This window comes from Molothrus ater, chromosome 24 (genome assembly GCF_012460135.2).
Source record: "Molothrus ater isolate BHLD 08-10-18 breed brown headed cowbird chromosome 24, BPBGC_Mater_1.1, whole genome shotgun sequence".
Lineage (NCBI taxonomy): Eukaryota > Metazoa > Chordata > Aves > Passeriformes > Icteridae > Molothrus > Molothrus ater.
Window position 1 is genome coordinate 168,890 of NC_050501.2, and position 21,672 is coordinate 190,561.

General features: G+C 54.5%; 3 protein-coding genes, 1 long non-coding RNA gene and 4 other non-coding genes across 15 annotated transcripts in view; 2 read left to right on the top strand and 6 right to left on the bottom strand.

Moving 5' to 3' along the window:
* LOC118695619 (discoidin, CUB and LCCL domain-containing protein 1-like) overlaps window positions 1–4,332 on the top strand; it is a 7,631-nt gene extending 3,299 nt beyond the window's left edge. For both annotated transcript variants that reach the window (XM_036397261.2, XM_036397262.2), the window contains 12 exons: window positions 226–277; window positions 463–535; window positions 702–835; window positions 975–1,012; window positions 1,133–1,327; window positions 2,025–2,146; window positions 2,235–2,403; window positions 2,519–2,611; window positions 2,801–2,891; window positions 3,043–3,080; window positions 3,247–3,363; window positions 3,817–4,332. In XM_036397261.2, the coding sequence (XP_036253154.1) occupies window positions 226–277; window positions 463–535; window positions 702–835; window positions 975–1,012; window positions 1,133–1,327; window positions 2,025–2,146; window positions 2,235–2,403; window positions 2,519–2,611; window positions 2,801–2,891; window positions 3,043–3,080; window positions 3,247–3,363; window positions 3,817–4,205 (1,511 nt within the window). In that variant the 3' untranslated portion in view covers window positions 4,206–4,332. The remainder of the gene's footprint in view (window positions 1–225; window positions 278–462; window positions 536–701; window positions 836–974; window positions 1,013–1,132; window positions 1,328–2,024; window positions 2,147–2,234; window positions 2,404–2,518; window positions 2,612–2,800; window positions 2,892–3,042; window positions 3,081–3,246; window positions 3,364–3,816) is intronic.
* Window positions 1–11,661, top strand: part of TAF12 (TATA-box binding protein associated factor 12) — a 17,483-nt gene extending 5,822 nt beyond the window's left edge. Inside the window, exons 1-6 of one of the 6 annotated variants that reach the window (XM_036397267.2) lie at window positions 4,964–5,123; window positions 7,896–8,147; window positions 9,289–9,366; window positions 10,121–10,235; window positions 10,420–10,508; window positions 11,186–11,661. In XM_036397267.2, coding sequence (XP_036253160.1) covers window positions 7,980–8,147; window positions 9,289–9,366; window positions 10,121–10,235; window positions 10,420–10,508; window positions 11,186–11,221 — 486 coding nt within the window. In that variant the 5' untranslated portion in view covers window positions 4,964–5,123; window positions 7,896–7,979 and the 3' untranslated portion in view covers window positions 11,222–11,661. Of the gene's footprint in view, window positions 1–4,335; window positions 4,769–4,963; window positions 5,124–5,143; window positions 5,321–5,340; window positions 6,300–7,895; window positions 8,148–9,288; window positions 9,367–10,120; window positions 10,236–10,419; window positions 10,509–11,185 lie in introns of those variants that run through there. The other 5 variants (XM_036397268.2, XM_036397269.2, XM_036397265.2 and 2 more) reach the window with 5 other exon arrangements.
* On the bottom strand, window positions 4,545–4,674 carry LOC118695636 (U11 spliceosomal RNA). The gene has a single exon (XR_004981554.1). It is a non-coding gene; the product is annotated as a U11 spliceosomal RNA (small nuclear RNA).
* Window positions 11,662–13,040: 1,379 nt separating the features above from the next.
* On the bottom strand, window positions 13,041–16,402 carry RAB42 (RAB42, member RAS oncogene family). The gene is given in 6 exon segments (XM_036396875.1): window positions 13,041–13,473; window positions 14,286–14,551; window positions 14,553–14,664; window positions 14,666–14,706; window positions 16,144–16,218; window positions 16,319–16,402. Coding segments are annotated over 6 exon segments (1,011 nt in total).
* Window positions 16,403–17,460: 1,058 nt separating this feature from the next.
* Window positions 17,461–20,314, bottom strand: LOC118695617 (uncharacterized). 2 transcript variants are annotated; one of them, XR_004981549.2, is made up of 5 exons: window positions 20,090–20,314; window positions 19,633–19,696; window positions 18,993–19,038; window positions 18,525–18,626; window positions 17,461–17,910 (listed from the first exon to the last, which is right to left on the bottom strand). It is a non-coding gene; the product is annotated as an uncharacterized LOC118695617 (long non-coding RNA). The 2 variants fall into 2 exon arrangements; XR_004981550.2 differs by having other exon boundaries at window positions 19,633–19,699.
* LOC118695638 (small nucleolar RNA SNORD99) lies at window positions 18,038–18,108 on the bottom strand. The gene has a single exon (XR_004981556.1). It is a non-coding gene; the product is annotated as a small nucleolar RNA SNORD99 (small nucleolar RNA).
* On the bottom strand, window positions 19,155–19,285 carry LOC118695641 (small nucleolar RNA SNORA44). The gene has a single exon (XR_004981559.1). It is a non-coding gene; the product is annotated as a small nucleolar RNA SNORA44 (small nucleolar RNA).
* On the bottom strand, window positions 19,879–20,021 carry LOC118695640 (small nucleolar RNA SNORA16B/SNORA16A family). Its single transcript, XR_004981558.1, has one exon. It is a non-coding gene; the product is annotated as a small nucleolar RNA SNORA16B/SNORA16A family (small nucleolar RNA).
* Window positions 20,315–21,672: the final 1,358 nt, after the last annotated feature.

Here is a 21,672-nt window from a genome sequence, read left to right on the forward strand (position 1 = left end):
GTCAGACAGAGCCACAGGCAGTATAGATTGTGCCATGGGGCCAATGGCTGCAGGGACCAAGGGGCCATCCCTCCCTGCCCCTCCAGACATGGGGGCATGAAGGGCAGAACCCAAATGTGGAGCAGGATTCAGTTGGGAAGGGGAATGGAGTGCCCTGAGGCAGAAGAGGGTGTGTGCTGTGGGGCAGGTGGGGGTCCCTTACCCTGGGGTGTTCCTGCCTTGCAGACCTGATCTCCTGCCTAGTTCGAGGCACTCACTACACCCAGGAGTACATCAGGTGAGTGGTCAGGGTGGGGAATGGTCCCATTTTGGTGTCCCCTGCTGCAGGGCTCCCTATCAGTCCTGGTTTCATCCCCATCCCTCTCCTGATGTACAGCTCCGGTGGGATGGGGAGCAGAGTGGGTATGAAGAGGGGGTTTGGATGGGAGGGAGCCCTGACCCACTGCCTACCATGTGTTTCAGTGTGTACTGTCCTGCGGGCTGCAAGGACATCCATGGGGACATCTGGGGCAACCCCAGCCAGGGCTACCGGGACGTAAGTGTGGGCACCATAGTGCACCTGCTGGGGATGGTCCCCACAGCACGTGTGGCCACTGCTTGTCACCCTCAGCAACCCAGAGGTGATGAGTGTGGCCTTGGGGTGCCCCACGGGGTGCTCAGGCCTGCTGTGGGGGGCTGCCCTTACTCCCCACTCCTTGCAGACATCGGTGCTGTGCAAGGCAGCTGTGCATGCTGGGGTGATTGCGGATGAGCTGGGAGGGCAGGTCACCCTGTCCCGAGAGAAGGGGATCACGCTCTATGAGTCGGCCTTTGCCAATGGGCTCCGCTCCAAAAGGTGGGTGAGGAGTGGCTGGGGCTGCACCCCCCGTGGAGCTGCAGGACCCACCCACATTGACACTGGGAAATTGCCACCCCTCAGAGACCCTAGGGTTTGTTCACCCTGTTTGATGCTCCCCCTGCTTTCTTCCACACAGGGGATCTCTCTCTGAGAAGCGACTTGTATTCCACAAAGGTATTTTTTTTTCCCATTACCCTTGAAATTAAGGCAGGATTTTAGCTGTCAGACCTGCTGCCACTCCCCTGTGCCTAGCTGGGGTTTCCAGGTTCCCAGTGTGCTGTCTCCTGTCCCCAGCCTGTGATGATGTGCTGGAGGTGGTCACCTTCAATGCCTCGTCCTGGTGGCATGAGGTGGACGTGCTGGGCCAGGACCGAGCCTGGGTGGCCGAACGGGCAGCACTTAGCACCACTGGCCACTCCTGGGCAGCCGAACCCGGTGCCAAGGCTGCCTGGCTGGAGCTGGACCTGGGCACCCGAAGGAATGTCACAGGTGAGAGTTGGCCATCAAAGGGGGACAACAGCTGCCAGTGTCCCCATGCTACCCTGATGACTGTCCTCCCGCTGTGCCAGCTTGACTGATCCCCACAAAAATGCCCAGGGCAGTTGCACCTCCATAACTCCCAGGATACACTGGAGTTCATTGTGCCATGGTTTTACTGGTGCAAACAGGGATGCAGAGCACACCAGCCCCTCCGGCTGCTCCTGTCCTCCTTTTGTTCCTTTGCCCCCTCATCTGCAGCCATTTCTGGGATGAACAAGTTAATATTATGCTCTTGCATCTGGTGCCAGTGAGCATCTTTTGTGCGGCTCGAGCCTGCCAAAAGCAGGCGCTTTGTGTGCCAGCGACTGGCCACCGCAGCGAGGAAAATGGGAACATTGTCCAGACAGAGGCTGGAGGAGGGAGGAATGCAGGGCTAGCAGCTGGGGCTGGAGGTTATCAGTTCGTGGGGGCAGACCAGAGTATCCCACACTGAAATCTGCCACCCAAATCCCCTCCCAGGGTCAGAAGGATCCCCCTCTGCCAGGTGACGTGTCCTGCCCTACTAGTCCTTTCCCAGCTGGGTCTTGAGTATATCAGGATAAAGGGCTATTCCAGCTGGGAGAAGAGGGCAGCAGGGCAGAGGGCAGCCTTTCCCCAGCCCCGCAACCCCTAACTGACAGCAGGGAACTCCCTCCTGCATTCACAGGCATCATCACAAAGGGCTCCTCAGAGCAGCATGACTACTACGTGACGTCCTACCATGTCTCCTCTAGCCGCGACGGGAAGAATTGGAGACCCTACAGAGGCAGCAGTGGTCAGGAGGACAAGGTGGGCATGTGGAGAATATCCCTGAGCAGGCTGAGACCCCCTGCCAGTGGATATTTAGCCACTGGTGCCTCTTCACCCTCTCCGGTAGGTGTTTGAAGGAAATGCTGACAGCCAAGGGGAGGTCTCTAACGCCTTTATCCCCCCCATCGTCGCCCGCTACATCCGTGTCACACCGCAGAGCTGGCACCAGCACGTTGCCCTGAAGGTGGCCCTGATGGGCTGCCAGCTGGCACGGGTCCGCATACCCCGTCCCTATGGTGAGACCCTCCACAGGAGCTCACACCCCCATATCTGAAACATCCTCCTGGGACCTTCACCTTCCTGTGCACCCTGTGGTGGTTCCACAGTCACGGTCCCTGCTCTGTCCTGTAGTGCCCAGTGTCCCCAAGGAGGTGCTTGAGGCCACCAGCCACCCAGCCAGCCGCACCCCCATCCCTGGCATTGCCCTGGACCCGGAGAAGGCAGGTGGGTGCCATGGAGGGGCTGTCCTTGGGGTGCAGCATTGTCTTTTGGTGTTCAAGGTGCCATTGGGGCTTCATCCCACCGTGGGTACACATTTTCCTCCTCTAGTGGCCCCAGGTGGGCTTCTGGCACTCATGGGTGCAAAGGGGTGGGATGGGGGCCCAGGGCACTGACACTGCCCTCCCTCCCTAGGCTCCACACTGCTGGTGATGCTGCTTATTGGAGGCTTTGTGCTCTTCTGCTCCTGCCTCCTGCTTCTGGCTTTCCTCTGCCACAGGAAGAGGTTGGTCCTGCCTTGTCCCCTGCTTTGCCCTGGGGGACTCAGCATCACCTCCCCAAATTCAGCCCCTAAGGCAATGGGTGTGAGGAGATAGGTGGTGGTGGGTGCAGGGTAGCTGGGACCTCTTGTCTCATCTTGCATCTCCCCTTGGCAGGAAGTCAGCAGTGGAGCTGAACTGTGGGATCACAAAAGGTAAAAGGGTTCACAACTCCTCCCCAGAATCAGGGGTCTGTGTGCCATGGGGTGCAGCTGGTTTAACTGATGCTGCTGCCAAGCTTGGATTTGTTCCACGCCCCAGGGGCACCTGCACGTCCAGGTGACAGTCTGTGACAACCGAGGGTTTCCTCTCCCTGTCCAGGGTACCCCAAGCTGGAGTTGAGCCAGGTCTGCTCCCTGCAGAGCCTGCCAGCCCCTAGCCTGGCCTCCTTCCCCATGGCCCCCACACCAGGGGACCTCAGCTGGACCCATTCGCCAGGTAACAGGGACATCAGGGCAGGAACTGGTCCCTCAGCCCAGAGCTGGAGCCGAATCTTCCCAATTGTACCTCTTTCCCCATTCTGGTCTGACCCCTCCTGCATCATGGACCTGTGCAACAAGAAGGCCCTGATAAATTAGACATGCCCATTTAATTATTATAATTAATTATTATAATTTATTGTAATAGCACCACACATTATTTAGTAGTAGTAGTAGTCCACCTCAATTACAGCTGTTGGCACTGGAGGGTGGCTGGGGATAGCAGGAGCCCCTCTCTGTGGTGTGGCAAGGGAATGTGGGGTCTCCATGGGTGGGTACCCTGTGTTGGGTGGGTTTTAGCAGTTTTTCTATCCCTGAAAGTCCAAACATGCTCAGTTTTTCAACCCACCTCACCCACCTCTGCTGCAGCACCACCACCCACCCTCCTGACATGGCAGCCTCCCTGTTTCAGAGTACACTGAGCCAGACCTGGTGCAGGTGAACCCCAGCAGCCAGACAGGTCCCTCCACCTTCAAGCCACTCTTAGAAGAGGGCTACACTCTACCACTGGTCCTGAACCACTACGACGTCCCAGGGAAGCACAATGAGTATGCGGAGCCACTGCCACCAGAGCCTGAGTACGCCATGCCATTCAGTGAGCCGGAGCCTGCCGGGATGCACCGCAACACTTGCATCATCACAGGACCTGCCGGGTGCTCCCCGGTGCAGTACCAGACCCCTGCCCTGCGGCCCGGGGAGCTGCCAGCTGCGGTGGAGGGGACTGGCACCCCCTGTTCTGAGGGGTCCCGTGGGTGGCCTAGGCACTGTCCCCTCGCACACGTGTACCACGAAGCTTTGTGAGGAGGGGAGTACAGCAGCACGGTATTGGGCAGGGGGGAAAGCGTGTAAAGGAGGACCTTACCCGCGCTAGCAGTGGGCTTTTTAAAAGTAATCGTATGTAAATATATGCTTTATATACAGAAAGACAGATATGGAGTGGAGTGACTTGCACCGCCTGCTGGCCGGGGATGCAACCAATGCTCCCGGTCCAAAGTGTTACAGTCCTTGTCCCACCTTTGCCGCCGTCCGTGGTGTCTCGGCTCCACCCCCGTTGAGACAGGGCGCAATACACCGGACCACCAGGAGCCCCTCACGGCTGCAAACGCCGCTCGCAGCCCATTTCCTGTCGTTTACCGATGCCGGGGTGCCGGAACAAGCGGTTACCGGCAGCCCTCCTTCACAAAAATTGTGCTTCCGAAATCTCTTGATGTCGATTCCGCGGGGGTGGCGCGCGACCTTCCCCGTGCCACACACGGCAGAAGCCCTTTTTAAATCGTCCATGCCGCCCCACCCAACACCGGAAAGCGCCGGTGTACCGGCTAGGACAGGGCGACAGACGCCGCAGATACTAAACATGATGATCGGTATGTCTATTCTTTCATCTATCCTCAACTCATTTCTTAGCGCTATTTCTGTGGTTTTCCCTCAAAAAAGCGCAGTTTTCCCCGCTTTTTAGCCGGCCAGGGTTATGCAAATCGCGCGGGGCATGCTGGGCACACCTCTTTCCTGAGGCGGCGCGGGGAGGAGGAGCGCTTTTGGCGGGAGCGCTATGGCGCGCACGCGCGCGCAGGCGAACTCGCTCCTGATTGGCGATGATGCGCGCGCGCGCAGGGGACTCGCTCCCCATTGGCAGCGGCGACGGCCGGAAGCGGAAGCGCTGCCGAGTGGCGGCGGGCGGCGGTGGCGGCGGGGCTTGGACTGCCCGCGGGTCATGGGGAGGTACGGAGGGCTCGAGGGGGCTACGCGGACCACCTGGGGATTCCACATCGTCTGTTGCAAATCCGGGAGGGAGCACAAGAGTGAGCGCCGAGTCGGTCCCGGTGGCGGTCAGTGACCTTCGCTCTGCCCCGCGACTCCCGGCGGGGACGTTCTGCGCTGGGAGGGGGATTCGTTCCCATCCCGGCTGTCTCCGTGGGGTGAGCGCTTCAAGCTGGGGAAGTTCTGCCTGGAGAAGAGAAGGCCCCGGGGAGATTCTTAGAGCGCCTTCCAGTGCCTGGAGGGGCTCCAGGGGAGCTGAAGAGGAACTTTGGACAAGGACCTGGAGGGAAAGGACAAGGAGAGTGGTTTCCCACTGCCAGAGGGCAGGGATAGATAGGATACTAGGAAGGAATTCCTCCCTGTGAGGGTGGTGGGGCCCTGGCTCAGGTTGCCCAGGGAGACTGTGGCTGCTTCATCCCTGGAAGTGCCCAAGGCCAGGTTTCACGGGGCTTGTAGCCACTTTGGACAGTGGAAAGTGTCCCTGCCCATGGCAGGGGATGGAATGAGATGACGTTAAAGTTTCTTCCCACCCAAACCATTCTGAGATTTTATGATTGTATTTAGATATTTGGTAAAATTCACTATGGTTAATGGAAGTGGGAGCCCCCTGAGCACTCCAGTGATGTGCTGTTTGTCATTAAGGTGGATTTTAGTTACGGCTGTAATGCTGTGCTGTCACAGAACTGAACAATTTGTGGTGCTGATCGCAGCACCCAAACCTCCTCTTGCCCTGGAGGGAGCTGCTGCTGTGAGGATATGGGCTTACCTGCACATCAGCAGGTACCAGGATGCTCTGTTTCCTGGCAGAAAAATGGATTTTGACCGTATTTTTCTTCAGAATCCTGTGGGATGATGTTCTCTGCAGCAGCGACTGTGTGATCTTTTCTGACAATGCAATCTGTGGCACTGTAGTGAGGACAGTTTGTGAAACTGTTTCCTCTAACCATCATATATAGGATTGGTGATACAAAAAATATCTGGTGTTTCTGTAGGAATAAGAGTTATGGGGAGAGGAAGATGCCAGAGTAGGTAATGCTGACTGGTGACATTCTGGGAAGGGTGTGGACTATGGTTTCTCCACTCACTGGGCTCACAGTAGTTGCTGATGTAATTAAAGATCTAGACACTCAGATAGCTGTAGTAAATGGGGCTGGCATGTGAGATTTACCCTGTGGATCTGCTCATCCCATTAGTTTTGTGTTCAGGGATCTTAGTGGCATGTGAAGGGTGCAGTAAGATCTGGGAATAAACCAACAAAATGACTTTAGGCTGCTAAAGTGCTTCTGCCCAAGGATACTGGGGCTTTGTGTCCGAGGATTTCGGTGCTTCCTTCCCTGCATAGTGGGTAGGAGTTTCTGCTTTGTGGATCTGTGAAGTGAGGCGTGGGGTGAACAGCCTGAGATCAGCCCCAGCTAAAGCCAAGACTGAAGGTCTCTCTCGATCATGTGCTGGACTTCTCAGCCAGAAGTGCCAGCTGAGGGGTTTAGGGTGCAAGCGTAATGATTTTCCATTGTTAATTCAATTAAAATGGAGCTGGAAACTTGCCGAGGGCACTGCAGAAGGCTGTTAGGGACCTAAATTCCCCTCAGAGGGCTCCATGTCTGCAAGTGCATGAGTGTGCATTGGAGTGAAGTACTAAAGCTTCTAAATTCTCTCATGTACTTTCTCGTGTGGGTTTTGATATTAATTAATCCAAACTGACTAGGCTTGCTTTAATGAAGGGAAATGTCTATTTGTAGATCAGGGAGAAGACACTGTGTATGAATGTCCCTAAAGCTGGTTAAACAAACTCTTCTTTGAGTCAGCCTTAGCTTCTCAGCCATCTCTGGCCCTGCCGTGAGAGGCTTTGCCATAAAACTGTTCCTTAAACTCTCTTTCCTGTGACAGACCCATCAGTGCTGCCCATGGTGGTTGTGGTAGTGGAAGGTGCAGGGTTTGGATGAATTTCCTGTCATGGAGCACTGAAGACAGAGCAAAACTTCATTGAGCCTGAGGCTTAGAGCAGAAACAGAGGAGGTGCCAGTCAGTGTTCACCCCATGACCAACAACTTGAGTAACTTCAGCACCTGGAGGATCTGTGTAACCACACAAACCACATGTAGTTCACCATTGTGAGCTCTATAAATCCCACTCCATTTTCTGCGGTCAATTGCCCAGTGCGGGCACACACATGTTCCTCCCCCTCTGAGCACCAGATTGTGTTCTCAGAACCCAAAATGAACCAATGTTGTCAGTCCCACATGGAGGGGTCACTGCAGGCCGAGCTGTGAGCGTGATGCTGCCAAAAGCGAGACCCCAGGGAGACTGGGTCCTGCTTTCTCTGTAAGGCTCTGGATTGTGGGGATGAGGGATTCCATGCTGCTGCAGCAGGAACAAGCCATGTCCTGCAATTAAATCTGCTCTGAGTGGTCCGTTCTTTGTGGGAATTGGGTTCAGGAAGGCTGTGTGGGGTTGGATGTGGTGGAGTTCAGCTCAAGGGATGAATGGGTGGGTGGATCAGTGCTGTCACCAGCATGCAGCCACTGTGATGCTGGAAAACTTAATTTTCTGTACACCAAGGGAAGATTTTTCTCTGCTACTAAGCATCATTTCTCCCTTCATGCCGTGAGCAGACATTCCTGATCTATAAACTGCAGGCCCTGTCAGAACACTGCCGTTTTCTTTGGACAAAGACCTGTTCACCCTGCTGAATTCCTTCTGTTTGCTAATCATGGCTTTTCTCTCCCTTTCCAGTTGATTGGTTTGGATCCCCACAACCCCAAGAAGAAGCAGGACCTAGACAAGCTTTATGATCTAAAAGCTAAAGCCCAACAGATTATGAACCAGTTTGGCCCTTCTGCCTTGATCAACCTCTCCAACTTCTCCTCGATCAAGCCGGAACCAGCGAGCACCCCCCCCCAGAGCTCCATGGCCAACAGCACTACTGTGGCAAAGATGCCAGGAACACCCAGTGGAGGAGGGCGGCTCAGTCCTGAAAGCAACCAGGTAATTCCATCCCGAGTTTGGGACAACAGGGATGATGCTCGGGCATCACAAGTATCACAGATTTGCCTGTGGCTTTGTTCGCCTTCTTTAAATCACCAGCAGAAATATAATGTTTGTTAAATTTACTCTGTTACTGAGTGAACAAAACTTCCTCACAGAGTTCCTCTCTCCCAGGTCCTTCCTGGCTGGATGGGGTTTGGATGCTGTAGGTGTAGAGCTTTTTCCAGTCTTAGGAAAGTGTATATTGGAGTGTGACAGGGGAAGTTATTTTTAAGTGGGGTTTAGATGGGAAAAATATGGGGAGAAGTGGGTGGTGAGGTGCTAGTTGCCCAGAGAAGCTGTGGCTGCCCCATCCCTGAGAGTGTCCAAGGCCAGGTTGCATGAGTCTTGGAGCTGCCTGGGATAGTGGAAGGTGTTCCTTCCCAACCTGGCGCAGGAGCCTTTGATGCACATAAAAAAAACTGCTGCCCGGGGAATGTCCCAGCATTGCTCCCTGATGGCTTTGCTGGCACCCAGACTGTTAGGAAGTGCACTAAACCCCAGCATAAAACAGCCACAGCAGTGAAGGAATGAGAAAGGGCAGGAATTTCCCATGTATCTGGTTGACCCGACCAGGTGACAACTTCCATCCATATCTTTTAAGACTCGGCATCCTGTTGTTCAGCCCAGTGTGGTTTCTGCTCCTACCACGTCTGACTGCCCTGGAATAACCCAGCACTCCCACAACTCTGTTTTCCACGTGAAGCACTAAAGCTGATAAGTGCTAGTGCGATGGAAATGCTTCCCTCATGCCCTAGGCACAACTTTAGTCACTGATATGCTGATTGCACTTGCTGTCTGATTCTTAACACTTGTAGTTTTGCCTTTCCACTCCTTGCCAGCCGCATTTTCATGCTGGAAACATTTATTCTGGCTGCTGCACTCCAGTTGCTGTCCAGAGCAACCGCTGGTGCTTGAAAATGACTCCTTAACAGCTGGTATTTCTTATCTCTGCCATTCCTGAGCTGATAGACTGTGTCAACAGTGTGACTCGGCCCTGGGGGCATGGGGGAGGAGGTGGTTGTGGTTGTGGCTGTGCTCCACCGGCAGCTTCTTTGCAGGAGCAGGGCAGTAAATCCTTCCTTTCCTCCCACACGCTCAGGTTTTAACCAAGAAGAAATTGCAAGACCTGGTGCGTGAGGTTGATCCGAACGAGCAGCTGGATGAAGATGTGGAAGAAGTAGGTTCCAGCCCATGGAAGGGACTGCAGAAAGAGTTAATTTGTAATTTGTCACAGATCAGTGGCCGTTTGTCCAAGGAGGGAGCGTTTAGTTCATGTAACACTTGTTTTCCCATGCAGCCTTCAGCCATCCCTGGTTTTCTGCATCTCAGTCCCAAAAAGGCTTTTAAAACAGCAATTGCAGCAAACACCTATGAAATCCACTCCTTTGAGTGGAATTTTGCACACCACAATATAAGAAAGATCTAAAGCTATTAGAGGGCTCCCAAAGGAGACTCTGAAGATGGGGAAGAATCAGGAGGGACCATAAGAGGAACGGCTGAGGGCACTTGGTGTGTTCAGCTGGAGGAAAGGAGATTGAGGGCAGAGCTCAGTGGGGACTGCAGCTCCTCCCGAGATGCAGCTCTGACCTCTGCTCCCTGTGGCAGGGACAGGAGCCAGGGAATGGCTGGAGCAGGGTCAGGCTGTAGATCACGGAAAGGTTCTTCCCCCAGAGGGTGTAGGGCAGTGATCAGGCTCCCCAGGCAGCCAGACTCAAAGAGCATTTGGACAATGCTCTCAGGCACAGGATGGAGATTGCTGGTGTGACCTGTGCAGGGCTGGGAGCTGGCCTGGATGATCCTTGCAGGTCCCTCCCAATTCAGGACATTCTGTAATTCTAAATACCAGCTTCTGAGGGCTTGTTTTCATCTTCCCACGTAATTTCAGCTGCTCAGTGCTGACCAGACTGATTGTTGCCCTTGTTCCGCCACAGATGCTGCTACAGATCGCCGATGACTTCATTGAGAGTGTGGTGACAGCCGCCTGCCAGCTTGCACGGCACCGCAAGTCTAACACTCTGGAAGTCAAAGATGTCCAGTTGCACCTTGGTGAGTGACTCTTATCTGTTTTTATCCCTTCTACCCCCAGCTCTCAGCTCCTCCTGGAGTCAGGGCTCAGTTGCGATGCTGTGGTGGAAGCCTGTGAGTAGATTATGCACCTCTGCCCATGACAAGGGGTTGGAACTGGATGAGCTTTAATGTCTCCCAACTGAAACCATTCTGTGAATTCCAGAGCGCCAGTGGAACATGTGGATCCCGGGCTTTGGTTCTGAAGAAATCAGGCCCTACAAAAAAGCCTGCACTACAGAAGCTCACAAACAGGTAAGGAGCCCTCACAACACCAGGAATCACATGGAAGGCTGATATGAGGATGGAGGTCATGGCCTCCTGACGCTGTGAATTTGTGGCCTCTTCCAAGTTGTTCAGACCAGAAATTACTTCCAGAGCCTCCTGACCTGTCTGTGCAGCAGGCTGAGGTTGCTGTGTCTCCTCAGCTATGTTGGCTTTGCCCAAAGAGAAGCAGCAGCTCTTGGTGCTGAGGAGCTTGGGAGGGTTAAAACCAACTGGGAGCTGCACACAGGCGCTTCTCAGCTGCCCCTGACAACTCCATCTCTGTGCAAAGGAACTGAAAACACCCTTAATTTTGCTTTTAAACTGCATTGGACCATTGGTTTTTAAGCCGTGGTCAGAGCCTAGAAGGAACTGCCCTGCAGTGGGTTCATGAGTGATGCTGCAGCTCCCACTGGGCAGAGAGGGGGGCCTTGAGATTGGGCTTTGATTCCACTGCCCCAGGTTGCCAAGTGGAGAAGCACAGATACTTCCTTCTCCTGTTCAGCCTGGAACCCCATTAAGATTCAAACAGACCTGAAAGACCTGTGTGGAAGCAAGTCAGACCATGTCCTGGGAGCACCTGGGATGCCTTGTTTCTGCTGTGGGTGGTTGTGCAGTCACTCACTCTGAGCTCTCAGCTTCCCATGGTTTTCCCTCTCTTGTTGCAGAGAATGGCACTGATCCGCAAAACTACCAAGAAATAGCCCCTGGACAGAGCTGGAGACACCACCAGTGCAGTTTGGGATACCTGCCGCTCCACTGAAGCCTCCATGATGTCACCTGTGGGATATTTTTTTAATGCTTTACAGAGAAGCATCTATTTTTTATTAACAGTGCAGCAATATCTTGACTTGATGAGAAGACCTGCCAAAAACATTCTACGCCCTCTTCTCGTTCCTCCTCAAAGTGCAACATATCTCAAACAGACTTTTATTTGTGACTTGAAAGTGGTTTATTGTACAAGTGATTATCCAAGGGACAGAGCATTTGATCGTGTGTGGGACAGTATTAGAAGCATCTGTAGAGGTTTTTGTTTCCTCCTTCCTGCCCCTACCTGCTCCAGTACTTTGTAATGTCAGTGTTTATATAAATACTTGCGTTTGTTTTACATGAATAAAGAAATTATTCTAGGCTGCTGGTACAAGCTTGTGCTCTTCAGGCAGCCTTGCACAGGGATGGCAGGGGGAGGGTCCCTGTCACCTCAGCTCTGTGTGTGGTGCTGTTCTGTGGGAGATCTCCTGAAAGTTTACAGGGAGCAGAATCGTGGAATATCCTGAGCTGGAAAAGATCCCCAAGGATTATTGAGTCCAGCTCCTGGTCTGCCCAGGACACCCCACCACTCCCACCCTATGCCTGAGAGCACTGTCCAATGCTCTCTGAAGCTGTGGCAGCCTTGGGGCTGTGCCTATTCCCTGGGGAGCCTGGTCATTGCCAGAGCACCTCTGAGGGAAGAACTGTTTCCTAATATGCAATCTATGCCTCCCCTGACACAGCTTCAGCCGTTCCCTCAGGTCCTGTCTGGTCACAGGGAGCAGAGACTGGAGGTGTCACTTGGGAGGAGCTGCACATGCTGGTGAGTCTCCCCTGTTTCCTCCAGGGTGAACAAACGAAGTGCCCTCAGCTGCTCTTCTGAGAGGTTTCCTCCCCTCCAGACCCTTCTAGACCACAAGAATTTGGCCAGTCCCTCACCTGCCAGTCAGGATGGCCAGGTCATTTCCCTCTTGACCTCCAACCCATTGCTGGGATATTTGGACTGTTGGGAGGGGGATGTTGTGACAAAGCAGGAAGTCAGAGTCCCCCTGATTCTGTTTGTGCCTGGACATTGAAAAAGCCACATGGCCCTGACTGTTCCCACTGCTCTGCTCAGACCTCAGGGACGCTGCAGGGGCTGTTGTGGGGATGCAGGAGTTGACAGCAGTGCAAACCCCTGCATGACAGGAAGGCTCAGGAAGGCTCCTGCAGCCCTAGGCAGAGCTGGGCTCATCCTCCTTGTCCAGCTCTCTGGAGGCTCCCAGTACCTGCAGGGGAAACCAGGGTGGGTGAAGTGATTCCATGACCATCTTGGACTCACTCCTCATGTCGCTGTGGGATGAGGAGCCTGGGGAGCTCCTTTCTGCAGCCTTGTAGACAAGGTTTTTTTCAAATTATATTGTATGAAGATTAATCTGAAAGGGAAAGTGGGCATTTCCTCAGAATGGTATGTGGTTATTTTTGCTTTGGACTCAACTAGGCATGTACTCAGCTGGAGTGGCAGATACATCATCTGAGTTCCACGATAAATTTGTCACTTTTAATTCTATTTGGAAAGACTTAAAGATTTAGGGCTTTATGGTAGGGATCTCAGTCAGTACAAGAGAGCATAGGGGAAAGGGTAACATTGACCTCTGCAAGCCTGTGGGGTTCCACCTGGGGACTTCACCCTTCCAACACACTTCCCATGCCACCCCTGCCTGTGACTGGCTGCTCCATATCCACTTCCCCTCCTGAGCCCAGCATGTCCCTGCCTTGCCAGTGTCCTCAGCTCTAGCACAAGCATCTCTTCCGCTTCTCCTCCTTCTCCACTGCCTGAGCCTTGGGCAGCACTGGCAGTGGGATGCTGCTCTTCACCCCATCCCATGCCTCAGTGGCCACCAACTGCCCCGTCTGCAGCGCTTGGTAAATGGCAACTGTCAGCATCTGAAAGGCCTGGACCACATTGGAAGCATCTTTGGCTGAGGTCTCCACGTACTGGACACCCAGTGAGGCCGCCAATTTCTCCGCCTCCCTCTGGCCCACCTGGCGCTGCGCAGCCAGGTCACTCTTGTGCCCCACCAGCAGGAAGACCATGCGGAAGGGTTGGATCGTGTCAGTCACCTCCTGGTGCCATTGCCGGATGCTCTCAAAGGACGTGCGGTTGGTGATGTCGAAAAGCAGCATCCCCCCGGCTGAGTTGCGGTAGTAGGAGCGAGTCACAGACCTGGGGTGGGGACACCAAGAGCAGGGGAGTGAGTGGCCCCTGGAGTTTGCTGTGGCACCTCGGGCAGCATATTCCCTGCCTACAGAGTGGCCCTGGCTAGGACCTGCTCCTGCAAGCAGCATCCATCTTGCATTCAAAGCACCATGAGAGGAGTGAGAATCAGCCTTTTGCTGTGTCAATAAGAACTCCAGGGGCAGCTCTGTCCATGTTCAGCCGCCAAAGCTCATCTGTCTCCTGCAGCCACAGCCCCCAAGTGCCCCTATGTCTGCAGCCATGTCCCCAGGGCTCCACCATCCCTGCTGTCATGGTCCTGGAACTCTTCTGTCCCTGCTGCCATGTCCCCAGTACTTTCCCATCTCTGCTGCAACAGTCCTGGAACTTTCCCATTCCTGCAAACCCAGATCTGCCACTCTCATCCCCTGCAGCCACATCTCCCAAGCTTTCCTGTTCCCAGGAGCTGCCTGGCTGGTGGAGACCGCCCCACAGTGAGGTGTGAGGCTCCTAGCAGCTGAGGAAGAAGTTTTGCCCAGCCCTCAGTGGGTTCCCAGCTGTTCGCCAGTCCCTCTGCAGCTGGTGTGGCAGGGGGATTCTTGGGGGAGTACTGTACCCCCTTTAGAGCTGGAGCAAGGGCTTACAAGGCAGTCCCAAGGGCTCCTTTCCCTTGGCTTTTGACATGGTGGTTCCTCACCCAAACGGACAAGTGGGAACACAGCCACATCAACAACCTCCTTGGGCTTGGAATCACAACACTCCACCCCAAATCTGGAGGGGGACACCCATCTCCACAACCCCTCCTGACCCCATGGACCTACCTGAACCTCTCCTGCCCGGCTGTGTCCCAGAACTGCAGCTTCACTTGCAGCCCTGGCTTCAGCTCCACGAATTGGACGTAGAAGTCCACCCCCACCGTCTGGTTGACAGCGTCCAGGAAGACACCTTCGGTGTAGCACCGCAACAGTGAGGATTTCCCCACTGTCGAGTCCCCCAGCATGATTACCCGGAACTGGTACTGCCACCGTGGCTCCATCGGTGCTTCTGCTGCCTGCCAGGACCTGCCACCCCCACACCAGGAGCGTGTTCAGGCAGGCAGGGAGCTCCTCCACCCAGGAGGCGTTCCCAGTACCATTGGTGCTGCGTGGCCCCTTTGGAACCCCTTTGTTCCCTTTATTTTGGCTCTCTCCAGCAGGAAGCACTCAGGGGTGCCTGCTCCCATTTTCCCATGGACAGGACACCCTGAAAAGTGTCCCAGACAAGGGGAGCTGTTGCCCCACCAGTGATGCCCCCCAAAGCAGACAATCCCCCATGCCATGGATTGAGTGCTGCGCCCCTGCCTGGGATGAAGTGCTTGGCACAGCCTTTATTTAGTGTGGAAAAGCCTTAGGTTTATTAAAAACACTCCTACAGCAGAGTACTATTTTTTTCAGAGCCCCCAAATTAAGGTTTGAAATAAACCCAAGCCCAGGTGAGAGACCCAACCCTCATGGTCACCCAAGGGCTACAGGTGCTGAGTGGAGAGAGAGAAGCATCCCCACAACTGGAGGTCCCACGTCCCCCTATCCCCATCAGCACTGGCAGTGCTTGCCAGGGCTTCCTCCCTGCCAGGGGCTGGCAGTGACTCTGGTTGGGGATGAGCCTGATGCCATCACATCCCTGGTGTGGGGGGCAAGGATCCCCTGGCCCAGTGCCTGCTGGATACCTCCAGCCAGTGTCGGGAAGGCCAACTCCACGTTGAGGTTGCTGTGGGCTGAGGTCTCCACGAAGGCCATGCCCAGAGTGGCGGCGAGGTGTCCAGCTTCCTCTGCTGACACAGTTCGCTCATCCACCAGGTCACACTTGTGTCCCACCAGGACAAAGGCAGGCAGCTGGTCCCCCACAGCCTCGTGATACCACTCAGGAATGTGTTCAAAAGATGCCCGGTTGGTGAGGTCAAACACCAGCAGCACCCTCGCTGCGCTCCGGTAGAAGGACTTGGTGATGGATCTGGGCATACCCAGCAGGTTTTCAAAGGATACTGGGAAGCTTTAACACCAAGAACCCTAGGATGGGGCTCGGGAGGTTTTTGGGTGACAGGTCAGACTTCAGGAGTGGGAAAGGGAGACCTGTCTTGGGCATTTACACTGCCGTTTTCTGTTCAGCATCCCTCTCCCCAGACTGGGGGGCTCCAGAGGAGATCTGTGGGGTTTTCAGGGACTCTGTGGTACTGTTTATCCCTGCAAAAGCCCCAGATCTGTGGGGATGAGGCAGCACTGAACAAAAATAGGGCACCACCAGAGCCAACCCTCGGGTCCCCAAAAGGTTCCCAGGGATGGAGAGGGCCTGGTAGCCCAGCTCCAGCCACAGCACTTTGGTCTTCAGCCCTTCGTGCCCCATTTGAGCCTCCTTCACACTCCCAGGTGCTCCTGGCTCCAGCCTGATGCAATCAGGAAAGAAAACATCCAGCCCCAGCCCACCAGCACACAGCAACAAGCACCGGGCCCTGCTCCCTTGGCTGCTCCCCTGAACAGCTACCTTGTCACTGCAAGCTCAGCACAAGTTGTCACTGGCCCCTAAAGAATCACCATCCCAGTGAGCCATTGCTGTCTGCCCCTGCACACCCAGCTGGGGATTTACAAACACCCCGGAGTGGGAAGATGACTCGGTGGAGTGCTGGGGTCCACATACCCGCCTCACCTGAACTGCTCCTGGCCAGCCGTGTCCCAGAGCTGCAGCTTGGCCTTGCCGGTGGGTGGAATCAGGATAGTCCGGCTAGAACTCAACACCAACGGTGGGGCCTGGCATGGCTGCCCCACCAGGATCCCCACCTGGCCCATCAGTGAAGCAGTGCAGCAGTGAGGAACTTACCCACGGCTGCATGTCCCAGCACGATGACACGGAACTGGAAGCGTCCCTCAGGGTCAGGATCCTGGGGGGAATCTGTCATTGTCTCCATGGCTGAGCTGACTAGATCCCGACCTGACCATGTTCCTCCTGTGCTAGCAGCAACAGACAGGCCTCCACCCTTATCCCCACCCAACCACGGGACAAGGACGGCTCTGGCCCCGCACTCACCCAGACAAACTGGCCCAGGGAGGGAGCAGCTGCCAGCTCCGTCCTCATCCTTCCTGATAACACTGAGGAAAGAAGTTTTCTTCCCAGGTGTACAAACAAAAAAGGCTTTGGAGCTGCTGCATAGTTCTTTTAACCACTTAAGAAAACCACTGAACTTATTTACTTGACTTTTTTATTCCCTTGTTTTTACAACGATTTTTATCCATTTACCTGTTTCCCAACCACCAAACTCCAAAACACAAACCTGAGCAACAGCCCAGCATTTCAAATCTTAGCAGCAGCACAGCTTCAGCTCTAATCACATTGGCATTTAGTCTCCATTTGCTGTGGCCAGGATGTTTAGTGTTGCCACATGCCAGCTCTGGATGTCCACCTCTACTGGCAGTCTCTCATGTCTCCACTGCCTGGCTTTGGTGACAACAGGGACAACCAGGCAGTGAGTGCAGACTCCCTGCTGTCCCCAGGAGCCAAGATCCTGGGAAATGCCCCACAGGGAAGGGGCTCTCAAGACCTGCAGGTTGACTAGGAGTCAGAGGCACCAGCCCAATGCAGGGACTTTGCCACAGCCCAGCCACCCAGAGACAGAAATAAGAGTGGCTCCAACTCAGAGGCTGCGGCTCCCCACAACCAGCTTTTCTCCATGGTGACAAAACAGGCAACCAGAACCACCAACTCTCCAGCTGAGGGTGTTGGAACATCCCGAGGTTGGAAGGAGCTGCTCTAGCCCCTCCATGAAGATCCACGGTGTTTCTGCATTCTAGGGACCCCTGTGGAGGGCTGTGGGGGACGTCCCACTGGCAGGTGCTACAGCAAGCACAGGAACTTGCCTCCAAGCACTGGTGAACTTCACTGCAAGGGGATCCTCAGGCTCCATGGTTCAGAGCAAGCCCAGCCTCACCCCATCCCAATGCAACTCAAACACTGGAGACACCACAAAGATTTGAAGTAATTGCATTTATTCAAACTCCTACCACACACAGAGAATATTCCAAGCTGGAAGGGACCCACGTGGATCACTGAGTCCAGCTCTTAAGCAAATGGCCTGTACAGGGATCAAACCCACCACCTCGGCATTACTGACTCTCTCCTCTAATCAAATATTTAATATCCAGACCTCCTCCTGAGAAAACTCCATGAAACACTGTTCTTCCATGTGGAGCATCTGAACTGGAGCTTCAGATACACCTGGAGCCAAACCAGCTCTACCTCCCTCCACTGCAGGTAAGTGGAGCCCAGAAGTGGCTGATCCCACTTGGCAGAGCTCATAGCTTAGGAAGGAGCTAGGATCTGGCTCTGCAGAGCTCCCACTTCTGGAGGAGAGGGCTGGGAAAGAACAGTCTGGCACTGCAGCACCAAGTCCCTCGGGGATGGTTCACCCTCTGCTTAGACCTGAAAAAAGGGATAAAAAAGAATCCAGCTGAGGGATGGGCAGTCAGGCTCAGCACTGTGTGAGATTCCATCCACATTCCAGAACTCCTGGATGTCCCCTCCCTGCCCTGTGGTTTGGGCAGCTCATGCCTGGCCTCAGCCCCATATCCGCAGGACTCATCCAACAGTCTCCAGACTAAGGAATCATCATGGACCAGGCTGCACTGCCACTGATCTCACCCACACCCTGCACCACAGAGCACAACTCTGCCCAATGAAAAGCCTCGGAAACAAGGTTGATCATTCACACCTGCAAAGTCCAGGTGAAAAACTGGCCACTTCCAGCACAGTGAGCTTGAACTGTCCCCTGTCCTCCAGACCCACTCCAGATCGCACAATGCCAGAATGGTTCGGGTTAGAAGACACCTCAAAAGCTCACTCCATTCCACAGCCAGGGATACTGTCCACCAGACAAGTCACATCCAACCTGGCCCTGGACACTTCAGGGAATGGGGCAGCCACAGCTACTCTAGGCAACCAGGGCCTTCTCACCCTCACAGCCAGAACTTCCTCCCAGTATCTAGTTTCCACTTACTGCCCATCCCAACACCAGGAGTTCTCCAGAGAACACTTACATGCTCCACACTGCAGCTTCCTTACAACTCAGGTCCTACAGAAAGCAAGCTGAAGCCCTTGGGACAGGGCTCACAGGTTTTAATCTTTTTCCAGAGTTACTGCTGAAAAAATAGAGCCAGAGTTTAGTGCCGTAAGCCAAGGAGTCACTGTAAATCCACGGCTCAGATATTCCCAACAAATTCCAGCGTCCCCGACCCTCATGGCATGTATGCCCCCTGTGCCCCATGTTTATCCCTTCTCCTGACCAGGAGTTTACTTCCTAACTAGAATTCCCAAAATAGTGAGGCCAGCACAGCTTGTCTTCCTAGTGGCCCCTCTCAGCACAGGAGACACCTGCAGAGAGCCCAAGACCAGCATGAATGTTACTCTTCCTCCTTTTTCGACCACAAGATCGGTATTCAGATCTGGTGGGAAAGGGATTTGGAGGGATGGGCTGTGTAGTTTCAACAAGGGTACTACCCTCTCACCTGGGTTTATCCATCAGATGGCTGAGCTCTGGAACACCCAGGACCCCTGGAAGACATCACAACATACCCCCAATATCAGCAGTAGGCTGCAGACTTTTGTGGACACACCTTTGACTCATTCCACCCTGGAACCCCAAGCAAGGAACAGCCCAATTCCCAAAAATGTATTGGAGGGGTGAGTGACTGTCACAGGCAGAAGAGGCCCAGCAGTCAAAGACCTTCCCATTGCTCTGGCATGTTGTTGGAGACCTGCAGCTACTGCATGGAACCACAGCTCTTGGATTAACATGCAGGTAAACACAGAGTTTATCTGGTAAAGTCTGTGATTGAGTGATTGACTGGCTCTGGGATCAGGGTTGACACCCAGTTCTGCCTCTAGCGGGCCCTAGAGAGAGGAATTGCCCTTATCTCACCCATACATCGTCTGGATGGAGCAAGTACTAAGGGAGTTTGCAGGGCCCAGCCCCAAGGACAAGCCCCGTGGAGGATGCACAGCCTCCGAACAGCACATGCTGGCACTGCTCAAAAGCAGAGGGGCAGGAAACGCTGCTGGTTCCTACTCTGGTCCAGGGAGGCCTTAAACCCAACCAATTCTCAGCCTCCCAAAAGAGGACTCCAGAACCAGGATCGCCCATCTCACCTGCCCAAAGCCGAGGCTGTCACGAGCCATCCCATGTCCCGGGATCACCTTCTACGCCAGGATGCTGCTGGGGAAGAAGAGAGCTTTAAGTAAATTGCGAGAGAAGTGTTAAAACAAAACTACAGAAAGATGGGATACATTCCTTCCCCCTCCCCCCACGCCGTGCATCAGTTTGGACCCCCGGGGCAGGGATTTGAGGCAGCCGCCTCCTTCCAGCACCAGTAAGCCCCCCCAGCCCATGGCGGGCCATGTACTTTCCCGAAATGTTGCCGGACAGTTACGAAGGCTCCAACTGAGCGGCGACCGTCGAGGAAAATGCCTTTGCTTTCGGCTCCTTTTTGACTGCATCTACCACAGCACCGACAGACGCAGCTTCGATAGGGCCGGGCGGCTCTTCCACCCGCGGCCGCCTGTCCCGGGACAGGGCATTAGCTCAGCCTCGGGGGCCCTCACTCACCCGGGGCCGGGCCCGGCCTGAGGAGGAGGGCGGGGGCAAAGGCCGCGCTGCCCTTCGCAGCCTTCGAAGCGCACCGAAGCGCCGCCGCCGGACGCGATGCCCACAGGGCGCCGATGCGGCGGAGTCGAGTGGCAGGAGAGCCCCAGAGACGAAGAATGGCGGTGGATGGTTCCCGATGGCCGCCACAGAACCACCCCAGCTCGCCGCCATGGCAGAAAGAGGCGGAAACCCAACCGCGGCCATTTTTTATAGCGCGGCAGCGCGGGCTCCGATTGGCTGCTGGTGCCGGGCTCTACCGCAGAGGCTTCTGGGAGTTGTAGGTAGCCCTGCCTACAGTCCCAACCATCGCTCCCGCCTTTCCCCCTTCCAGCCTCCCACTCCACCCCATCCCAAAGGATAACGAGACTCCCGAACAATCTGCTCTAGTGGCAGGTGTTCCTGCCCATGGCAGCGGGTGGAATGAGATGAGCTTTCAGTCTTCTCCCAACCCAAACTATTTCATGATCCCATGATTCACAACCCCCACTAGCACTGGGAGCAGCTGCACACCCCCACCCCACCTAAATGACTCTGCAGTCCGGGTGGGACAAGTACAATTTCTCTCTCCTTCTCCATGCAAGGTCCACACCAGAGGCTGCTCTTTGAAAAGCTGAAAGCAGCAGCTGCATTTCCCCTTCTCCTTCCTCCCTTTTGGAACGGGGTGGGGGGAACACTCCACCCTCGGGGAATAGAAGGAAAGGTTCTTGGAAACAGAAGTATGTTTGCCAACACAATACCTCTGTAAGGCTCCTGGTTCATGATTCGCAATTCGTAGAAAGTATTTAAAATGGCAGCACCTGTCAACGGGCTGGAAGGAAGTGCTGGAACAGCTGCTGATGCTGAAGGCACAGCCATAGCAGGAAATCAGCTGGAAAGGCCTGAGAGTGCTTCCTGCCCAAGTCCTGGAGAAAGGGCAAAATGGATGGTCATGTTTTAATCTGTTCTGAGCAAATGAACAGATGAAAAAATTCCCAATGTTCAGCCTTTTGAGCTGGTAATTCCATCAAACATGGCAGATCAGCAACAAAATAAACCCTCAGTCATTTAAGGCCAAGTCTGGGAACAAGCCCCAAACTTTGTGTGGCCAAACTCTCCCCAAGACAGCCCTTGCCAAAGCTGTCAGGGACAAGGTACAAGCTGCTCCCATTCTCCTCCTACATGGATCTCACAGCTGCTCTGCCAAGTCACAAGGCAATCCCTGGAGTCTCCTTGGCACAGCCACTGATACGTGAGCCTAAAAATCATGTCAAATCCTAGGGCAGAGTAAAGCCTGGGAGATTACTCTGGAAGAGTAATCTTCCAAATGGTGAACTGGGAGAATCCCCACAGAGCAGCAATGAAAAGTACTGGATGCCCAGCTGACCTCAGCCATGGATGGAGATCCAGGAGGGGCAGAGAAAAATCCCACTGCATGTCCATGGTCAGTGAAGCCCTGATGAAACCTCCCGAGAATCTCTCACCAGCCTCTTCCACAGCACAGAACAAAGAGCACATGCTGGAAGAGGCTGCAGTTCCCAGCACCTGACAGATGGGAGCAGACAATG